This window comes from Antechinus flavipes, chromosome 2 (assembly GCF_016432865.1).
Source record: "Antechinus flavipes isolate AdamAnt ecotype Samford, QLD, Australia chromosome 2, AdamAnt_v2, whole genome shotgun sequence".
Classification (NCBI taxonomy): Eukaryota; Metazoa; Chordata; class Mammalia; order Dasyuromorphia; family Dasyuridae; genus Antechinus; species Antechinus flavipes.
The window spans coordinates 463,546,777-463,569,882 of record NC_067399.1 but is presented as its reverse complement, the minus strand read 5'-3'; the positions used below and the strand labels follow the sequence as shown (position 1 = coordinate 463,569,882).

General features: G+C 42.3%; 1 protein-coding gene across 6 annotated transcripts in view; it reads right to left on the bottom strand.

Annotated features, from left to right (window-relative positions):
- DAB2IP (DAB2 interacting protein) overlaps positions 1-23,106 on the bottom strand; it is a 323,519-nt gene that overhangs the window by 33,471 nt on the left and 266,942 nt on the right. For all 6 annotated transcript variants that reach the window (XM_051979562.1, XM_051979564.1, XM_051979563.1 and 3 more), the window contains 3 exons: positions 13,354-13,507; positions 8,286-8,384; positions 5,853-6,404 (listed from right to left, as the gene is read on the bottom strand). In XM_051979562.1, coding sequence (XP_051835522.1) covers positions 5,853-6,404; positions 8,286-8,384; positions 13,354-13,507 — 805 coding nt within the window. The remainder of the gene's footprint in view (positions 1-5,852; positions 6,405-8,285; positions 8,385-13,353; positions 13,508-23,106) is intronic.

Here is a 23,106-nt window from a genome sequence, read left to right as displayed (position 1 = left end):
AAAATGTATCACCTTGGGCAAATTACTTTCCTTCCCTGGGCCATAGTTCCTCCTTCTAGGAAAATGAAGGAGTTGGTTCCCTAAGCTTCCTTCTGATCGTGGACATTCTACATTCCAAGATCTTTTCCACCTCTTAATATTTCACAGTAATGTGAAGGGACTTAATTTAAAGAAGAGATGGAGTAACATTGCAAAAACAACAATGAACTGGGGATGAAGAGAGGCAGGCAAAACCTTTCACTTCTCCCACCTAGGGGCTTCCCTACAGAGTAGGAATTGATCCTTAACAGTAAAGCTAAGGGAAAGTTCTGTCTATTCTCAGTCCCTTCTTTCTTATTGAAGGCTGAGTTCTTCCTCCTGTCACCTTGCCCCAGATGTCAGCACTGTGTATATCAAAGCTGCCTTCCCCAAAGGGCCTTCACTTTAAGCAATATCCTCCTTCTCCCTCTCCTACTCTTGCTATTGCCACTTAAAGAATCAAATTAATTTTCATGCGTGTTGTAAGAGAATTAAACCTTTAGGCTGAGCCCCAGAAGGCCAAGAGGCTTCAGGCAGGTGGATTGGTGGGTGTTTTACAGCTTGGTTGTGGCAACTGAAATGGTGGTCTGATAATGGGAATCCTGACACAGCCATAACTCTGAGGGTAGCCCAGAGGAACTTTGGTAGCAGTAAAAGGCTGGCTCTTGAGTAATACAAAATTGTAGGAATTTTTTTTAAACTGGAAGAAGCTTTAGGACAGAGAATGCTAGAAGACAAAATGTTAAAATTTGAAGACACCATAGAGATGGAGTCTTAAGTACCTCATTTTCTAAATGAGGATATTGAGGCACCATATGGAATAATGACTTAAAATCACAAAATTAGTAAATAGTAGAGTTGGGACTACAATGTGGGTCTCCTGACTCTTAGTCCAGGGCTCTGCTTGGAGATCTTAGGATAGAATAAACCAGTCATAAAAGTCCCTCTTTACCCTTCCCACCATCAATATACAAATTAATATGCAAATGAAGAAATATCCTTGACCTAGAAACATAAAAATATATGTTTACCTTTGTAATTAAGTGCTTATCCCAGAATTAAAGTCTTGAGCCATAGACCTTATCCTCCCAATTCTTCTTAAAGCTCAGATAGGGCTTTCTTTGAAAGTTGTCTACCCAGGCCATTTCCCCCAAATCACACACCAACACATACACCCACTCACATTCCCCCCTCCCCACCACACACAGAGACCAACCACATATTTTTCCTAGATTCCATGTAGAATGCCCCCAGGTAGCCTTGTCATGGCTGTTGCTTAAAGGGCTACTCAATGAGAAGAAAGGATTCCCCCACCATTCCCTTTGGGCCATCATTTTTACTTGGCTCATTGAGAAACTGAGTCTCTTAAAAACCTATTTCTTGTCTGCTTCTTCCCCTTTTAAGGTGGAAGGGGGAAAATCTATTTGAGAACTCATATTCACAAAAAATCATGAAACCTGTTCAAGACAGTGTAGTATAGTAGAAAGACTACTGGATTTAAAATCAGAAGACCTGGGTTTTTGAGTCTTGACATTGCTATTTATTAGTTGTGTGATTTTGGAAAAGCCACTTTTCCTGGGGCCACTGTTTCCTCATCTATACAATAAATCTTATCACTGATCTCTTGGTTCATTAGTAAGGAGAAGGGGAAGGAATACTGGATTTAAAATTGTAAGGGCTTAAGAGATCATTTAGAGCAATGTCCTAATTTTTTGAAGGAACGAGATCTTGCTATGTTATTTGATTAATGTAGAGAATTACTATAATTGTAAGGAAAAGCCCTTTACTAAGGCAGATCAGTACCTGGCAATTTACAGTCGCAGAGCTTTGCCTGGGAGCACTAAAAATGATAAACAGGGGTTCACATGCCAGTAGTAGTTGAAGATCAGAACTCAAATCAAGATCAGACTTCCAGGCTATCTCTAGCCACTTCTCTATGCTAACAGAAAACCTTTTCTCCCTAATTTTATAAATGAAGAACTGAGGCCCCCAAAAGCAAATGACCTGCCCAAGATCTTACATATAGCTAATGGCAGTAAAGCAGAAACAGGGGCAATCATTTACAAAAATGAAGATTTGACATTTCAACCTCTACAGCAGCTTTGCCTTACTGATAGTATCAAGGAAAACATATTGCCTGAAGCATTAGCACAAGGAATGAATGACTATGACCTTCTTATGAGCTCAGGCAAGCAGAACACCAGGATCATACTCTTCACTTCTTATCCCACAGCAAGCATTAGTTATGCCTTCCTACCAGGAATGATAGCGGGTGTAAAGAGTGAAAAAATCTTTTTGAGGGATGTTCTGGTAGTGATTTATCTTACAAGCTGGATAGTCCAAAAGCTGATTCTTCTAGGTCTATCAATCACCTCTGTTCAATGTGCTATTGTGGTTTTTGAAAGGGAAATGAAACTTTTTTTTTTCCTGGGGTGGGAGGAAAGGAATAAGAGTGGGGAGAAGTGAATGGGATATTAAGAAAACCCACCCAAGATTTAGTTACCCTGGGTCCTAGCTGCAGTTTTGACCTTGAAGGATAGGGCTGAAATTGCATGGGACCCAGGCTTAAATCAAGGTTTAAAAAAGGAGAACATAAACTCAAAAATGTTAGCACCAAAAGAGACCTTGGACAGCACCCCCAGCCCAGATTCTTTATGTAAAAAGGAAGGAAAGCAAGTCTAGAAAGTGAAGGGCAGGAGATACATTTAACTTACATTTCTCACAAAGGTGCTAATATGATAGGGAATCACATGGCCTGGGATCAAATCCTGACTCAGTGAAGTTACTTATTACTCTAGGATCTTCGGCAAGTATTTAACCTTGTCTGGGTCCCAGTGTCATCATCTATAAAATGAGTTTAGAAGAGATCATTTTTAAAGTCCTTTTCCTACTTTAAATCGTATGATTAACAATCTAATTATTTTTAAATATGAGAGGGGCAGGTATTCCTCCAGGGATATTTGCACTAATACAGTGACATTGAGTGTTTAGTGTACTTATCACAAGGGTAAACAAACTTGAGCCATAGATCTTCTCTTCTGCCCAGAGCCAAATGTGATACAGTGGTTTTGTCTTTTTTTTCTTTTCTTCTTGATATTGTCCACAGTACTAAGTTTCCCTTCAAGTGAACCTAAGGTCTAAATGGGACAAAAATCTGATTTCTCTAAATCCAAGCTTTCTTTCCTATTCAATAAGGTCTGAAGGCAGCTGCCTCCCCCAGTTTATATAACCTTTAAGATATTCCCTACAACTGAGGATCAAGTAAGACCCATTTTAGAGTGGATGACTGAGGCACCAGTTGGAAAAATCACCCTCCTTAGGCCATAAGGTGAGATAATCCAGCCACTTCCAGGTATTTTTCCCAGTATCTAATCTATGGATTGAATAGATTGACTTGGTTCCCAAGAGGGAGGAGAAGAAGAAACCTTCTTTAGGGAGACAACAGACCAGAAGTAGTGTATGAGCATGATACAAGAGGCAAGGGAACATGTGAGGGAGTCAGATCAGAGTAGAAAGAGAGTCACTAAATCCATGTTATAGATGCACAGAATATTAAAACTGGGAGGAAACTTAAGGACTAACTGGTTCAATCCCCCTCACTTTACAAATAGAGGCGCAAACTGTGAAGCAGTTTGTCCAAGGTTGCTAATACACAGTAGGACTCAAATCGAGGTCTTTTGACCCCAATTCTGTTGCTCTTTGTACCACACACATCACACTAACTCTTATGCGTTCCATGGGCACCTCTGCTTCTCATTCCAAGATTGTGAGAGGAAGTTCTTAAGTCCCTTTTTTATCCTCTCCAGAGTGAGAAGTAACATCAGAGGTCTGAGGCTCACGATACTGGTCCCTGATCTAGCTTCCAGAAGCAAGGTCAGACCGGATCAGAACTGGGAGCAAGTAGCCCCTCCTCTCCCACCCTGAATACCAACCATTTCCTATGGCATTAATCCTCAGTAATGAGCAGGTACCAGCAGGTTCAACAGAGCCAGCAGGGGAGAGACAGTTCCCTACTTGCCCAACAAATTATCCTCCTCCCCAAGTGCTGACTAACCATCTTAGACGAATAGTTCAGTTAATTGGGACTCTGACAAGGGCTTTGATCTAGGTATACTCAAAGGAGAAGAGAGGAGAGGCAGCTTGTCTTGGTCCTGCCCTTGGAGTAAAAAGATTTGATTCTGCTATTAATTCACTATGTAACCCAGGGCAGGAAACTTCCCTTTTATGGGCCTCAGTTTCTTGTTTTTACCTGTAGGTAAAATAAAGGGACTGGACAAAGGGATCTCTGAAATCCCAATTAGGGCTGATAGTCTCTAAGAGGAAGAAAATTAAAGTGTCTTCCAATGTAGGTAAGTCTGGCTTCAGGGAGGAAGTCTCCATATCATCATCCCTGTTGCTTCATGTTAAACTGGAACCCAAATCCTGCAACAATCATAGTCCTATAAACAAGAACCTAGAAATAATATTCAGCCTTATACCTGCGGTGTACACACTCAACCTGGAACCGGATCTTAGGTCAATTACTTCTCTAAGCTTCAGGTTTAACACTAGTGCTACAGGTAAAGAAGCCCCAACAGGTAGGAATTTCACCAGGAGGCAGGTTTAGAAGAGGGAAAACTATACTCAGTCACCCCTAAGCTTTATTCCCAGCTCCTTGATCTTGGAACGCCAGTTTACCTCTTGGAGACTCTGTTTTCTCATCTATAAAATGAGGATATTTGACAAGGTCAGGAGTTCTTAACCTTTTTTGTATTGTGGTCCTCTTTTTGTCAGTCTGGTGAAGCATATGGATCCCTTCTTAAAATGTTTTTTAAATGCATAAAACACATAAGATTACAAAGGGAAGCAATCATACTGAAATGCAGTTATGTATCATTCTATCTGTATCTATATATGTGTGTGTGTGTATGTGTGTGTGTTAAAAGTTAATAGATTCCAAGTTAAAATCACTGGATTGCATGGTCTCCAAGGTCCTTCAAAGCCCTTATAACTATGTGTTGCAGTGGATAAAGCACTGACTCTGGAGTCAGGAAGACTTGAATTCAAGTTTGGCCTCAGACACTCACTAGCTGTCTGATGCTGGGCTTCGCTCCAGTTTCTCAACTGTAAAATGGTGATAATAGCACCTACCTTGCAGGGCTGTGGTGAAGATCAAATGAGATCATAACAATAAAGCATTTAGCACAGTGCCTGGCCCATAGCAAGAGCTAAATAAATGCTAGCTATTAGTATTATTACATTCATCCTGCGCTGCTTTATCACTGCTTGTTCTAAACTTCCTCCCAGTGCAGAAATTCTATACAAAACTTTTTGTTATATGTTCTAATATTCTGTCTTCCAAGCTCTGGGCTTAGGAAAATCTGTGTTCTCTCCTTGGAGAGAGGGACGCAAAGCAAACTCTTGAGTGATGACTGGCCTGGCTATGCATCTCCTTTAGGATTCCCTGAATCAAGCTTCATGAGGCAGAAAGCAGACTGTATTTTCCATAGGAAAAGTGAACATGTGAGTGTGTGTATGTGAGAGGGAGAGAGAGAGAGAGAGAGAGAGAGAGAGAGAGAGAGAGAGAGAAGAAAGGAGAGAGGGAGGAGAAGGAAGGAAAGAGAAAGAGGAGCGGGAGCGAGTAAGAAAGAGGGAGGGGAAGAGAAGGAAAAGGAGAAGGAAAGGGAAGGAGACAGAGGGAGAGACAAAGACAGAGAAACAGACAAGAAGAGAGGGAGAGGGAGGAAGAGAGAGAGAGGAAGAGAGAGGGAGAAGGAAGGGAGAAAAAGAGGGAGAGAGTGCTACCCACATGTACCTAGCTGGGGCATGAAGAACATGCAGGGCTTGGCTTGTACCTTTGCCTTCCCAGTGCTTTGCAGAATATGAACCAGGGCTGATGCCATCTCCTCCTTGTTCTTGACGCTCAACACAGGTTCCAGCGCAGAGCAAAGAGCCATGTAGTTGTTGGTGATGTACTCAGCAAATTCCTTATACATCTCCATAGGGAGGATGCTGACAGTCTGGTATCGGGACTTGATGCGGATCATGGGGCCAGGACTCTTGCCCTTGGGGTTGGGAGTCACCACAGGATACCACTTCTCCACAAACTGCCGCCCCGACACCGAGGCCACAGCCAGGTTCACAAGTCCCAGGTAGTTGTTCTTGTCCTTTTTCTTCTTCTTGTCAGTCTCTTTGTACAAGTGCACCGTGATATTCCTGAGCGGTGGCAGGTTGTTGAACTCAAAGTGCTCCCCCCAGAAGACATTGTCCGTCTTGAGCTTACATGTAGTCCGTGCATAAAGGACATCATCCAGGCACAGTTCACATAAATACTTCTTCTTGGCCGGGAGGTCCTTTGCTTCAATGACCCAGAGCTTCAACATGTGCTCCACCCTCCGACTGTTGTCCTAGGAAGCACACGGACAGTCAGAGATATTAGGCAGGGAGCAATGTTCCCTCTTCCTCTCCACCATCCACTCCAACCAACCCACTGACAAAAGTGGTCCCTCTCCCTGTATACTTTTTAATGGCCCAGCTAACCAGAGTTAATTCAGGTCATAAAATGTCAGAGCTGGGGGAAAAAATTCTTAAAACATATTATGTTAGAACAGAGAATTTAGAATTTTGGGGCTGGAAGAGACATTAGAAATGAAAAACAAAGGACACAATATTATACCTGAGTCTATAAAAAACAGAATATTACAATATAAAATAAATATGTTAGGCTTATAATTAACTTTAGAGATCATCTTGTTCACCTCTTCACTTTACAGGTTAAGAAACTAAGCCCTGGAGAAAAGAGAATTCACTTGGTTTGGCTGTCTCAAGTTGTCTAAAATTGAAATTGCCAAAATGTACTGTGAATTTGATATAAAAAAAAAACTAGTAGGTTAGCGAGTCTCCTATAAACCCTTGTTTCCATCTAATTTCTGGGTCATCCTTAATCTCATGTCTTAAGTGAGAAATAAATTAAACTTGGAAAACATATGGCAAATAGTAATGTCTTGTGGAAAACTGGATAGATAAGAAGCCATCTTTTAGAGGTCCTAAAAATCACATTATTTAATGAAGTTGTATAAAAGGAGGCAGCAGTTCTTGGCAAAGGGTGGATTGAGGATCAGGAGACACAGATTCTAATCCTTCCTTCTATCCCTAACTAGACCTTGGTCAATTACCCAAAGTTCTTGGGTCTCAGGTTCCTGACTTGCTAAATGAAAGAGTTGGATTACATGATGCTTAGGATCTCATCCAGTTCTAACATTTTATGCTTTAGGTTCTTACATTCTATGTTCTAAAGTATCTTTTAGTTTTAACATATTAATGTTTTTCATTTTCTTTTTCAAAAATCTCTTCAAACTCCAACTTTCTATGATTTTCTGATTTCTGCTGAGTAGGACTTCTCATCAACAGGTGAGAGAGAAGAGAAACAGCCAGACAGACAGATAGACAGACAGACAGAGAGATTGCAAAGAACCTGAACTGGAAAGCAGAATTTTAAGGAGAATGAAGGCATGGTAGAAAAAGGAAATGCTCAGAAAAGGCATCGCCACTTCTTATCAGAAGAACCTCTATTAAGTTCAATTGTTTCTGAGAGTCACGCTGAAGATTTCAATGACGGCTGAAAAAATATTTCTCTCCCCAACAAAGGTGGGGATCTCTGGGATGAGATAGGACCATTATGTGGCATAGTGGATATAGTGTAAAGTCTGGAGTCAGGAAGATCTGAATTCAAATCCAGCTTCAGATGCTTACTAGCTATGTGACCCACCTGCCTCAGTTTCCTCATCTGTAAAATGAACTAGAGAAGGAAATGGCAAACCACTCTAGTAACTGCCAAGAAAACCCCAAATGGGATCATGAAGAGTTGGATATGGCTGAAACAAGTGAATGACAATAAAACTAGGATGATCAGTATGATTAATTTAATATTCCATTTCCAATCCTTTATGCCCAGGTCAGGGAGTACCAGAGGAAATGGCAGGAAGAGGACTTGAATGCCCAAATTATGGGCCAGCATATGCTTCAGAAGACTGTATTTTAACATCCTGTCCAGCCCTGTAACTCCATACAGAACGGCCCTTAATCCATCTCTGAGGTAATCACTTCCTTGCACATTCTTGAGTTCTCCTCCTTAGCATATGTACCCTTCTGCACAAGTGCAGATCTAATTTTAATCTCTCTACCTGTGTAGAAGTAACATAGCCTGCAACCAAGATTGAAGTCTGACCAAAGCAGGATAATTCCCTATGGTCCCAGCAGGGAGAGGCAATTCAGGGACCAGATTTTACCTTGTTTGGATGCACAGCTCGCCGAAGATTCTCCATCCATTTATCCCGCTCGGCTGCAGATCGGCAGGAAAAGCACTTGCTTCCTGAGGAAGTTGTTACCTGTGTGGAAAGGAACCGGGATAGTGTGACAACTAAACAGGTGGCTATGTCTACTGGACAGCTCCAAATACATAGAAAGTACAGAGTGGGGGGGTAGCCTTTTTCCATTCCTGAGCAACTGCCTTCTTCTTCAAACAGTCTTAGACTGTGAAAAATGAAAATGACAGTAGAGATCACCCAATCATTTAGAGTTGGAAGGGACTTCTGAGAAAGTTTAGTCTAATTCCCTCTATGTTTTATATGAGACAAGTAAGACTCAGAGAGAAGGAAATCTAAAAGGTAGCATAGCTACTCAGTAGAAATGTTAAAATTTGATCCCAGACCCTGTGACCTTGGGTCCAGTTCTCTTATTTAATATAAAATTTCTTTATTTTGTAGGTAGGAGACAGAGAGGGCAGGGAAACCTGGGAACAGATTCAAATCAGATCTTCTGACTCGAAGATCACAATCCACCTCCTCCTGAAAGGATATTTATACCAAATTTCTCTATCTCTTGTTCACTCATAAATGATTTATCTATCCATAAGTCTGTTATTTAGTTCTACATTCTTCTAATTTTCTTATAAAATTTCTATATCTAGGTCATGTACACATTTTGTGTTTATTTTGATAAATGGTGTGACATATTGATTTATATCCAGCTTCCCCAACAATTTTATAGGAGAAAGGAAAAAAAAAGAAATTTACATGATACTTTTGTTGTATATTTGAAAAGAATAGCAAGTTGATCATGGCAGATCTGCATGCAGTTTCATGTACAATCATCTTTTTTATTGTACTGTGTTATAGAAATGCTTGTTTTATTTCATAAATTAAAAAAATTTCAAAAAGAATAATATTTAATCTAGGATATACTGCAACATATTTAACATATATAGGACTGCTTGCCATCTAGGGGAGGGGGTGGAGGGAGGGAGGGGAAAAATCGGAACAGAAGCAAGTGCAAGGGATAATGTAAAAAAAATTACCCGGGCATGGATTCTGTCAATATAAAGTTATTATAAAATAAAATAAAATATTTTTTTAAAAAGAATAACATTTAGACTTTAGAGGTTTAAAGAACTTGGAGCTCACACAGTCTAGCCTTACTTTACAGATTAGGAAACAGGTTCAGAAATGGAAAGTGACTAGGGAAAGACCACAAAAGTAATGAAGTACAGCAAAACTTGGAATTCAAACCCCCATTTTCTGATACCAAATCCAGGATGTTTTTCACTATGCCCTGCTGCCTATCTGAAGGATTATGAACAGCAACCATCACAATAATCATGCATAATCACATAATGTTTTAAGATTTGTAAAGTGCTTTTCTCACAACAATCCTGCAAGGGTAATGAATCTAAAAATTATGGTACATTTATTTGCCTTTTATCTAGCTCACTCATTGTACAGAGGAAGGAATGACTGGCTTGGGGTCACGGAGTTAATAAGTAAAAGCACTAAGACTAGCAGTGAGATCTCCTGAGTCTAAATCTGTGCTGTTTCTACCACAGCACAAACCACCAGGGGGAAAAAAAAAAGCAGACAAGGGCTAGGAAGAAGTAGCAAAACAAAAGTCTCTTTCTCACACACAAACACACACACACAGAGCAGAGAATCCATTTCTTAGTCTCTCCCAGGGCCCCAGCTCCCTAGCAGCCACAGGCTTGCTCTCCCATAAAGGATGGTCTCTTTTCTTCTTCTTCCTCCTCCTTCTCTTCCTCCTTCACCAGCACTATCAACAGGCACCTGACTGGCAGGCTGGCAATTGCATTCTGGAAGCCATGAGTTTGCCAGGGTCAGAAAGGAAAGGGCTCATTAATTTCCGTGATGCAACTTATTTACATGAATATATCCATCCCTCAGATGGATGGTTCCACTAATTAAACACAATCACCAAGGGGGTTCATCTTTCGAGCAATGATCTCAAAGTGCAGGTTAAAGGAACTAATGGAGGAAATGAGGAGTTGAATCATTGGTACTGTTCCATCCTCAGTGCCTGAGACACAGAACCTTGGGAGTCACACTCAGAGACCACTAACTACTGTCTTGCTGAATGTAGGCCTACTCCAAGACCAACAGTCTCCTGTTGAGCAGAGCTCATCAGACTGGAGCCAGCCCAACTCCAAGAAAATTTCATGTGAGACAGAGATTTATTTTATTTTATTTTTCTCAGAGTGAAGAGGTTATATTACTCCCTCGAGGTTTTAGTCATTCCTTTTTAAAATTTTATTTTATTTTTAATTTATGAAATAAAAAAAGCATTTCCATAATGTAGTATAATAAAAAAAGATGACTGCACATGAAACTGCAATCTACTATGTACAACTTGCTATTTCTTTTAAATATATTATAAAATTATCATGTAAACTTTCTTTTTTTTCCTTTTTTTCTTCTCTTATCCCCAAGTTGCATGGAATACTAATGAGGAAGATGATAATGATAGTAGCTCACCTTTCCATTAGAATTTACAGAGCATTTTTTCACCCTCGCTGTTGCTGTTTACCTGTATTTATTTTAGATTTTATACGTACATTTACCATGGGAAAACCTCTTGGAAGTTAAGTGAGAGGCTCAAATGAGAAGTGTTTTGCTAACCTTAAAATGCTATGTAAATGTTACTTTAGTAGTAGTTATTATTGTTGATGGTCTACATTTGTAATTTCCATGGTGTAGGCAAGTTCTTCTACCAATGCTGATCAGCAATTCTTTTACAGATTAAAGTCTTGGAAAATGTATTATAGCAATAAGAAGTTAAATGACTTCTCCAGGATCACGGAGCTAATGCGTTAGAGATGGAATGTGAACCCTGGTATTCCTAGCTCCAAAGCCAAGCCTCAATGGGTTATAATAGGATCCCCATAAACTATTAAAAAAAAACATATTAAAATTATTTATATTCTGTTTTGGGGCAACTAGGTGCACAGTGGATTGAGTGCTAGGCCTGGAGTCAGAAAAACCTGAGTTCAAATCTAGCTTTAGATTTATAAGCTGTGTGATCCTGAGCAAGTCATTTAACTCTGCTTGCCTCAGTTTCCTCATTTGTCAAATGAGCTGGAGAAGGAAATGGCAAACTGCTTCTTACCAGTAAAAACCCAATGGGGTCACAAGGAGTTGGATGATGAACAACAACAAATGCTCTATTGTATTTTTATTTATTTTGTTAAATACTGACTTTTAATCTGGTTCAGTGGGCAGTATGTTTGACACTTCTGGGCTGTCTCTTAAAATTATTCCTAAATTACTTATATAAGATAATACATTTACTAAGTGAAAAAATTAGGATTCAAAGTTAGGCCTCCTGATTTTAAGTCTAGCATCCATTCCCTTTTCCCACATTGCCTCCTTTAGGAACCAGCCTAATACACTACTATACCAAAGCAGTTACACGTGTGTGTATGTATAGCTATCTAGACAGATACACACATAATATATATGTGTGTGTGTGTGTGTGTATGTGTATGTATGTATATATACATATATATATATATGGGGTGTGTGTGTGTGTGTATGTATGTGTGTGTGTGTGTGTGTGTGTGTGTAAAGTCTCATTAGTCTTTAAAACACAGTTGTGAATCAGGCCAAGAACTCAAAATACTTATTTTACAGATAAAGAAAACTAAAGAATGAACGGATAGCTTATCAGCATTACAGAGCTAGGAGGTAGTAGAATTCTCCTAGGGGATCAATAATCCTCTTCTTCTCCCTTGCTCCCTGTCCCATTCCAAGCCACAGGAAACTTTCCAGGGAAAAGAAAGATTTTATTCTCCAGCCTCCCTGAGGGATCCAGCATCTTGGCTAAATGAGAGGCAGCCGTCTCCTCCCTACTCTAGCGTGGACAGGACAGAAAGAAACTCCAGCGGGAAGGAGGTTCTTCTGCATCATTTTCTGCTGTCCCAAAGGCATCAACTATTTTTAAGTGACGGGAGTGAGAGAAGAGACTCTTCTGTTTTCCCTTGATGCTCTGCCACTAACCATAAATTAATTCTTTTCTTTTTTCTCTCGTCCTTCCCTTCACCTATTCTTACTCTACGCCAGCTATATAGACAAGAATCTCACAAGAAGAAAAGGCATGTAGTGGGTAGGATACCCATGCACAGGAGAGCCAGCCTCGATGCAATTCTATCCAAAATACACAAACTGACATGTGAGAAGCACTGGGTTAGGCACTAGGGAAGACACTAAATTCAGACAGGCTATGGTAAGGGGTAGGACATACAGCTTAAGGACTATGACATGACAGAGTACCCTAATTGCCCAAGGGAGCTGCACAATGGTGTCGAGGATTGTTGTTGATTTGGAGAGAAGGGCTATCACGGATGGTTCCTTAAAAGAGGAGTCTTTTGAGCTGGGTAGGATTTCAACAAGTAGGGGGATGGAAGATTTCACAACATGCGCAAAGGCACAGACCAGACAAGCTGGGATATATGATGGGAAGGGTGCTTGGAGCAAGGATCACAGAAAATTAGAAATCATCTTGTGCAATTTCTTCATTTTGCAGACAAAGAGAAGGACACAATTTAGTGGAAGTTACACAAAATCATGAGGCAAAGCCAGGATTTTAACCCCAAGTCTGCTGGCCCTAAAGCAGTCTTCTTCCATGGCACTATCGTGAGTGTGAGGAAAATCTAGGGAGATAGAGTGGAGTCGGATTGTTGGGCGGGGACAGCGGTACTCAGCAGCAAGAGGGAAACCTGCAGTTTGGAGCGCAGCTAGATGGCCCAACGGACAGAGTACCAGCTGCAGTCAGAAGGACCCGAGTTTAAATCTGGCCATAGGCAATTGCTATCTGTGTGACCCTGGGCAAATCACTTAAGCCAGTTTTTTTTTTACAGGTTCTTCAACTGTAAAATGAGGATAATAATAGGAAATACCTCCATGGTTGTACGGAGGATCAAATGAGATAATAATTGTAAAGTCACAAAGGGCCAACAGCACAATATGGTGGCCAGACAGGAACGGAGACAGCACCTCCACTCCAGGATCTTACCTCAAAGCAGTAGTCCTGGCCCAGGATGCTGCTGTGAACAGGCTTGATCACAACCTCCTCCTCCATGCTGAGATCCAGCGCCTCCACTGCGCTACTTGGACTGAGCAAGGACTCGTGGGACCTCGATTCCTTCAGCCTCGGCATCAGATGGGATCTGGGTGGGCACAGAGAGGGGAAGCAAAGACATTAATTAATCAGATCCAAGGATATCCTAGCCTTTTCTCCATGGATATCTATACTCTCACCCCCTCACTCCCACTTTATCATAGCTTTAAATGAGAAAGCTGTTTCCGTTTCTAGCGGAAAGGATACTTGAGTCAGGAAAATAGAGGCTAGGAAATGGACTGCCCATGAATTCACCCCGACTGAACTAGCCAATGACGAAGGTAACAAGGGTTGATTCTTGGTTGGGAAGCCTATCCGTATTTTATCCAATTTGGGGCTGGGCTGGAGGCTATCATTTCCCAATCTCTTCAAGGATGCAGATATTTTACTATTAAAAAAAAATTCAAGAACATCCACAATGTAGCCATATATCTGAGAAAATATATTATAGGACTTGGACATCTCACAGGAACTCCCTCTTCCACAGCCTCCTCCTTCAATCCCCATCCCTGGTCTGCTGCCCACAGGATGGAAACCATCTGATTTCGTCTAAACCCTTAATTCCTTAATTTTGTAACAGCTCAGAGAGATTAGGCAAAATGCCCAAGGTCACTCAGCTATCCAAAAGCAGCGCTGGGATTTGAACCCAAGTCACATGACTAGAAATCAGTTTGTGTGCCACTATCTCATTTTTTAAGTCTGCACAAGAGGCTGATGGGGAAAGAATTGGGTGTGGTCCCCGGTGCAGATGGGGGAGAATGAGTCACTTCATGCACATGTAAACAAACACAAACACACCTGGGAGCAGGTAAGGAATCCAGCTATCAGTGGGGCAGGGTTTTTCCTCTAATATTTTCACACTATCTTTGCTGGGAATTTCCATCTAAATTCCCTTCCATTTAATGTCTCTTTAACTTGTCTATACCTAGTTATTTACATGTCATCTCCCTCATTAGAAAGTGAACTCTTTAAGAGCAGTGACTCCTTTGCCTTTCTTTAAAGCCTCAGGTACTTAGAGCAATACCTGGCTATAGGAAGTCCTTAATAAAATACTTGTTGACCTAACTAAAATGAAGGGCTTATTATCTAATGATGGTCTCTAATGCCCAATTCTGACATTCTGAAAATTTAAAGACCTCGGTGGGCTGGGTTTCTGCCCCTTCCCTCCCAGGAAGTGGGGCCAATAAGACAGAATCATAGGACAATCATCTGGAACCTTTGTAGCTGGAAGAAATCTTAAAATACAGGATATTAAAAACAAATAAACAAACAAACAAACAAAAAAACTATCCAGTATAATCCCTTCCACAATAAAGGTGAGGAATCAGAGCTTGCCAGGAAAAGTGGTAGACAGAGTGAATTTCAGTGGCAGATTCAGGATCTGAATCCAGGTTGCCCCATCAGCCTGATACCCTTTCCACTATATTACTCAGCCTTCCTGGGCAGGGTTCTATGCTAGTACCTGCTTCCTATCTCCAACATAAATACTATCCTGTTTCTGAGAGAAAGGTATGAAAAGAACGTTCCAGTCTGTTTCTTGCACCCCCACTTCCATACTTGGAAGGAACTTTGAGAGGTCATAGAACTTCCTGTTTATGTCTTGTTTGTACATAGTAGTCTCCCTGCTTTAAAAAAGGGCTCCTGAAGGCAGGGCTTGACCCACACTAAGTGCTAGCTAAGTGTCTGATGACCTGATTAAGTCAGAAACCACAGTTTTGAGTTTTTGTCATTCCTAGCTCTAAAACCTTCAGAAAATCCACATCCTAGAGAAATGCTGGCACATAGGTACTTGCTCTGTAAAACACAGCGACCTTCCCCAGGCCAGACCAATGCAGGGCCCTAGGAAGCTTCTCTAGTTTGGGTCGGTCCAGAGGTCCCCAAAGTCCTGAGGATATGACTCTCTCCGAGATCCAAAACAACCCACAGCAGTTTCTGAGACAATCTTGTGACATGGTCTGGAGATGTAAACTACCGCCATAGCCTTATTTTAGCCTGTCTGGTTTGGCCCGGCCCAGCCCACCAGCCCACAATGACAGGAGGCAGAAGGGCTGACACAGCCCAGGATGGACTAGTTTTTTCCTTACAAGTGTTTGACAAGTGTCCCTTCTTCACTGCTGTCACCCTATGCCCCACTCACATCCTCTCCACCTCCCACAGGGATTATTGTAATACAGCACATTTACATAGCAATTCCTTATACAACCTGGGGAGATGAAGAGTGTCAATTATCACCAGCCTCACTGAGGTTCCAAAAGGGGAAGGGCCTTGCTGAGCATCATGTAGGTAGGAAGCAAAAGAGCCAGGAGTCAAACACAGGTCCTCCTACTCCCAAATGGTTGCTCTTTTGGCTGAACTTATCTCATCTCATATCTTTCCTGAATTGAACAGAGAGGTCGATTCTCTGAGGGCAGACCAGTCGAAACAGGCCGTCATCCCCCATCCCCAAGCAGCTCCTTACTCGGTGCTGATCTCCCCAAGCACAGATTTACAGAGAGACAATGATAAATAAGGCCCTGTTGGTTTAATTGATTCCTAGAAATCCATTTGTGCCCTTGTCCCCCAAGATCTCCAAACCCCTCCACAAGGGAATATACTGGGGCAAAGGAGGGTGAGGTCAGGGAAACTGCTGGGGAAAGCTCACAGGGAGAAGGAAGGCAAGTGTGCCCCTCCCAAATGTCCCTGGCAGTGGATGAACCCTTTGTCATTCACACACAGCAAGTCCCCACTTCTTAGACCTTATCCTAAGATGGCATGGTCCCTAGGCCTATCCAAAGTCACAGAATCAATGGATTTAAGGTTAGAAGAGATCATCTAGTTAATCTCTCATTTTACTGAGGAGAAATCTGAATCCCAGGGAAGCAAAGAAATGTGCGTGACTCAGAGAGTAGTCAGGGAAGAAAGGGAAGAAAAGAAGGGAAGGAAAGGAAGAAAAGAAGGGAAGAAAGGGAAGAAAAGGAAGAAGGAAGGGAAGAAGAGAGGAAGAAGGAAGGGAAGAAGAGAGGGAGAAAGAAAGGGAGGGAGAGAGGGAGAAAGGAAGGACTATTATCCAAGTGAGCTGGTGCTAATAATACCAGCCATATCATTAAATCTCTGTGTGAACCTGGGGAAAAATTGCTTCTCTTCTTCCCTGAGCCTTATTTTCTTTCTCTGCAAAATGACAGGGTTAAATTAGTTGACTTTTTACCAGTGAAAGACAACTTGAGCTCTAAAGATATAACTCTAAAATGATAAGATGCTTATGATCGATGTCCCACTGGGCTTAACTCACAGTCTACTCCTCCCCAAACTCAATCCTTGATAGTGGCCAACACAGGATGAGTTCTGTTAGAGAATTCACTTTTTTCTCTTTGAACTTTTTGTATATGATGAATCACAGCACAGATGAGGCCCCTCTGTATACCTATTCTAAGACATTATACTTATAATCAACATATATGCTAGGGTAGTAGGGGGTAGTAGAAAGTTGGTTTAATATTCAGGAAGATGTGGGTTCAAGACCTCTACACCCCATGGCTATGACTTCTCCTCACAAGTCACTTAATCTCTTGCTGCCCCAGGTTACTCTTTGATAGTCAATTTTAGAGAAAGAGGACAGTCATATGCATTCATAGAAGAAATACTTCTTTATTGATAATTGTGTTAAAAAACAAATCTATTCATGAGCACTGATTTTGGAATCAGAGAATCTATATGTATAATAAGGAGATAAGACTTGATTTTCAGCTTTAAATGATCTGGTATTAGGAACTTTGGGGGCTTTACTCCAAGAAATTGAAATGGCTAGTGTTAGATAATTGCAATATATACTTTTCAAAGTATACAGGAAAGAAGTAGTCCTCATTACAATTAGTTATGTCATTGGATAATTGCAAAAATATTTGAAAAAGTATATGGAAAATGAGAAGAAATAATTATCATGCAAGCAGGTCCAATTTCAAGTGTTAGCCCAGTTTTCCTAGCCAGGAACTTTAATTCCCACAAAGGTGAGGCTGCCAGTCCCCCTCCTCCTACTATTGAGTTCATAGCACATTCCAGTCCTGGGCTAGACACAAGGTTAGTGAACATTTATCAACTTATTGATTGATTGATATGGAGATGTTGTAGTTGGCTGGGGGCAGTTATCTCTAATCTATTCCAGGAAGAGTGATAGGTCACATGACCCTCAAGGATGATTTTCTGCCAGGATCTCATCTGACCCTCAGACCATTCCCAGAGGTGCTTTACCTTTTTTTTTTAAAACAAAAACTGAGGCCTTGCCTAGAAAGTTCATAGGGTACAAAGCTGGAAGGCACCTTACAGATAGGGTAATCTTACTTCCCTCATTAGGAAATGGAGGACTAGAAAAGGTCACATAGATAGTAAATATCAAAATTGGGACCGAACCCAAATCTTTAGACTTCAGATTCAGCGCTCTTTCAGTAACACAAAGCCACTGAATGGGTGAGATTAGAGCATGGATTTCTGACTCCCCACCCAGTGTTGCAAACTAAAAAGCTTTTTTTATAATATTTTAAAATTCTCAGAAGCTTGTGACAAATCTCTTCATTTCTCCTGGCATAAGCCCCTCTCTACTTAGCCAGCTGTTTTTCCAAAAAAGAGTTTCACCAAAAACAACCCATTGTCTTCCCCACCTTGGAATCTTAGTCCATGATCAGAACAAAGTTCCTTTTTTCTTTAGGTTGGAAATTACCTTTATCTTGAACCTGGGCCCATCTGGCCTTAGCCAACCGTTCCACAAAACCTCAAAACTGGAAAGGACCCTTGATGTCATTTAGTGCAACCTTGAGCAAACCACTTGCAAAATGGTTGGTGGGACTGGACTGGATGATTTCTAAGATCCTTTCCAGCTTTAAGATTCTGCATCTAAATCACCATCTACATCATCCCTGAGAAATAGTCATGGAAACTTCTTCTTGAAGACCTCATGGTGGAAGCCATTTTTGGGATAGTTAAAATTGTTAGGAATCTTGATAGTCAGACAAAATTTGCTTCTGTGAAAGTCCCTCTGCCTGAATACTTCTGCTCCTCAGATCAAGCAGAACAATGAAAAAGTGCTGGGTCTTGTGTTAAGCCCAAACCCTAGCTCTGCTACTTGCTAGCCGTACAATCATAGGCAAATCATTTCATTTCTCTGGGCTTCAGTTTGCTCATCTGTAAAATGGGGGAGTTGAACTAGATGCCTTCTAAGTTGCTTTCCAGATTGAAACCTTGATTCTAGGACACTGGACAGCCATTCAGATACTTGGGACAGATATATTATGGGCCTCTCTCCCTATCCCAAGGCTTCATTTCTCTAGCCTTTGCTTCTTCAGCTGCTCTCTCTCCAGTCCCTTCAGCGTCCTGATCACCCTCCTCTGGATGCCCTCTAATTGATCGATTCCATCTGGCTCTTGAAGAGCAGCGAACTGTCCCCCGGTCACGTGATGCCCACCCCAGGAGCACAAACACGGATGTAAACATATGGCTCTCTGCTCTGGGGCTGCCAGTCATTTCCACAGAATCCCTGCTCGGGCTCTCCGCGGCTCGGTTTCAAGGACTGTTGTGAACATTTTAACAAACATGGCAAATGGTTCCCCCTCTCAGAAGACAGCCCATCGATCCTGAGGGGAAATAACCTTGTTATCCGTGTGGGTTCTGTTCTAGGGACTCCAACGGAGAGGCCGCTGCAGCCTAGTTATTAAAGCAAGATGTTTGCCACTTGAAAGCACAGAGGAGAGATCCCATTCCTGGCACCAATTGGACACAACATTTCCACCCGACATTCCAAAGCATCTTTCTGGCAGTCGTTCCTCTCCCCTCCCTCCAACAGGGGACAAGTTGAGGGAACAGCAGTCGTCAAACAGTAACAGACATAAACATAAAAAGCTCGGATTGAGTGGGTGACAAAGACCCCGGCCCAACACTGGCTGGATTTTCAGGAACGGAAGGATAGATGCCTAGTTTTCATGCCAAATTTAGTCACAGAATTTAGAGCTGGAAAGGTCCTTAGGACAAAGGAAAAAAAATTTTTTTAAGTCCACACACTCTTAGAGCTGTAAGAGACCTTGGAACGTAGAGTGTCACAGCTGGAAGGGCTGTTAGATCATATGACAGTAAAAACAGAGAAAATGGAAGATTAGGACTTGAAGAGACCTTAGAATACAAAACATCAGAGTTTAAAGGATTCTTAGAGTACAGAATGTCAGAATTAGCAGAGTCCAGAGAGATCATCTTACCCAGACCCCTTATTTTTCTGACAAGAAAACAGGTCCAAAGAAGTCCAAAGGCTCTTGTCCATGGCCACACAGAGATTACACGGCATAGTTTAGAACTCAGTTCTGATTTCAAATGCACGTTTCTCCACATAGCAGGCTATGTTATTAAAAGTGTCCAAGTCTTTCTTTCCAAATCTGAGCATGTAGATTATGGATAGAAACATGAAATACGTCCCCCGGGGACCATTTAGCTTTGCTTAGATGAAGTCTCAGACGGAAGGAGAAGGCAACATTAATTGCATTTCACAGGAGCCGCCTTCCTTTACAAACTTTGGAGGAGGATCATTCCATTTGGCAAGAGTGAGGCTACAGAACCACAGTGCTACTGCACCCATAGGCAGGATAAGATAATGAGGAGGAAAACACCGTTTGAATGAATAGGTTAAGAAGTTTCTGAATCTCCAAAGTGCCCAACCCAAGTCAATTCCCAAATCACCCCCGCCAGATAATGCAGGAGACAGGAGACAAGCTGGAGGACAACAGAAACCCGGAGCTGTTTGAGAAAGCCTGGGGCGTACTGAGAGCCAGAGGACACCAAGCCCAGAGGAAGAATTCTCGTCCCTGCTCCTCCTGACAATTGTGTGACCTGAAGAAGTCAAGCACTATCAAATATTTTCTTCCCTACATTCTACTCTAGACCCTGGGAGGTAGATGCTTTTATTACCTCCATTTTACAGATGAGGAAACTGAGGCAGAGGTTAAGTGACTAGTCCAGAGTCACACAGCTTATGTCTGAGGCTGCATTTGAACTCGGAGCTTCCTAACTCAAGACCTGGTGCTCTCTTCACCAGCCACTTTTAGTTATGCTCTCTTATCTGATACAACCACTTTGTGAAAGAGGTATCATCCCCTTTCACTCCCCAAGTAGTATTTCCATTTTACAGAGGAACACATACTCTTGCCCATAGCAGGTGCTTAATAAAGTGAAACTGAATTTAATTAGAGGAATTGGGGCTCAGATTCAACCCAGGTGTTAACTGGATAAGTAAAAGACTGGGTCAGAAAGTCAAGATGTCCCAACTGGGAGACCTTTATGACATCACTACTCCATTAAATTACTTTGGCACAGGGCAGCTGCTTGCACACCGGCTAGAGCACCAGCCCTGAGTCAGAAGGATCTGAGTTCAAATGGAGCCTCAGACTGGGTGACTCAGAGCAAATGGCTTAGTCCTGGTTGCCTCCTTCCCCCCCCCAAAAAAAAAAAAATTACTTAGGCAGGGACAGAGACTCTGTGCTTCAGAGAAAAAAGGAATCTTCCCACCAGGGGTCCTCAAACTACGTAGCCCGCGGGCCAGATGCAGCAGCTGAGGAAGGTTATCCCCCTCACCCAGGGCTAGGAAGTTTATTTAAAAGCCCACAAAGCAACGTTTTTGTTTTTACTGTAGTCCGGCCCTCCAACAGTCTTGAGGGACAGTGAACTGGCCCCTATTTAAAAAGTTTGAGGACCCCTGAACTAGATTGTCTAAGGGCACTAGCAGTCGGGCTAAGTTTGGGGCTGGAAGCCATTGTGTTTAACCGCGTGCCTTCACTACTGATCCTCTCTCTATCGCAGCCAAGTGGCTATCATATGGAAACTAACAAGCTATCAATAAGGGATTACTGAAATCTAGAATCGCACAAAAGAAGAGAATAAAGGTGTAGAGAAAGCCCTGGGTTTGAGGTCAGAAGATTTGGGTTCAAAAAAATGCTGTCCATTACTTATTACTTGTTCTTTCCTGAGGAGGTCATTTAATCTCTCTACATTTGCTCCAGAGTTAGACTAGAGGATCCATATGTTCTCTTCCACCTCTAAATCTACAATCCTAGGACTGCCATTGCATGGCAGAGGGAGGGTAAGTATCATTACTTCCATTTAAAAAGGAGAAAACGCCCCAGAAACATGGCTGAGGTGACCCTTTGAGAATCATGGAGAATTCTGGTCTTCAAAATCTCCACCTAATACTTTTTCCTGCCACAACACATTGTTTCTCATGTCAAATATTTCCCCAAATTCAAGCTGAGCAGCAACATTTGCATGTAACTGCTTCCCTACTCAGTCCCTATCCCCTCCCATCACTTGTCTAAGAGCTTCAAATAAGCATCTCAATGAGAGAAACTCAGCTTCATCCAGATCATCATTGACCTTGAAACACTCTACCCGCCTAAGAGAACACAATGAGACACCCTATTTGGGAGGCCTACCTCTGTCTGGGTCTCAGAAGGGCTGGCAGACCCCGGCCCCCTTGGAAGTCAAGTGTTCCAGAATCTTCCTATTAACAGAAGTGCCTTACCTGAGCCCCTCCAGAGATGGCTTTCAGGACTGAAATTCCAGCCTCTGCCATGACAACTTTAAAGAGGAGAGGACCCTCTTTCTCCCTCTGCCATGACATCTCCAAGAGGAGAGGACCCCCTCCTCCCCTCTCCCACAGCTCTCTCAAATCATTTCTCTAGAGCAGTAAGCAGCCCCAGAAGCGGGGGCGCCCACTGGTTAGAGGGCTTTGTTGGTTCCAAGGTCCCTCCCAGGTCTTCCTGCATTTTATTTTTTAATATTTAATGCTTCATTCCTTCCGGATGGTTTCACATTGTTTTATCATTGTAGTTAGGTTCAAACATTCTATGTCTTGAGGAACCTCCCTGCTCCTTCCCAATATAAAAGTCCTTGCTTTCCTCTATGTTCCCTCTCCAGCTCTAAAATTCTGTCTTTTACCATCCCTTTCAGCTTTACATCCTGCAGTCCCCCAATACAAATCTGTAATATTATGAAGGAGGTGGAGAACCAAAACCTTTCCCTAAAATCTGATCTGTTGTTCTTGTCGTAACATCACACAGATTTGGGGGGGGAGGGAGGAGTTCCCTGAGCCGAGGTGTGGTTCTTCCCTTACTTAGCATCTTCCAAAGCAAGTCTTCAGACCCCATTTCTTGCCCATTTCTGTTTCTCCAACAATGGCTTTAAAACAAACCTTCCCCCTTCCCCTCAAAAAAGACCTTCTTTACTAGGTCCTGCCGCCAACCCGTCTAAATTGTATCCAACTCAGGTCCCCCTTCCTCGTCTCCTTCCTCAGCCTCTAACACCCGGGACCTGCCCTAGTGGCCAAGTTCCCGCCTTTGGGCAGATGCGGGCTCCGGCTCAGGGGGCCTTCGGACTTCCTCCCCTCCTCCTTCCCTCCTCCTCTCACTGTCCCTTTCTCTCGCTTGAGCAGCTCCTGGCTGCTAGGCAGAGCCCACAATCCACTCCCAGCCCAGCTCAGCTCCAGCCCCACCATTGGCTGCTTCTGTAGCTGGGTAGGAGAGGCAGCAATTCCCAGGCAAGGGGCTCTGACAGCTGCTGCTTCTCGCCACTGTGCAGGACACACACGTACACGGATGCACATGCACAGGATGATGCCCTCTAGACTCATGAATATACATCGCAGAT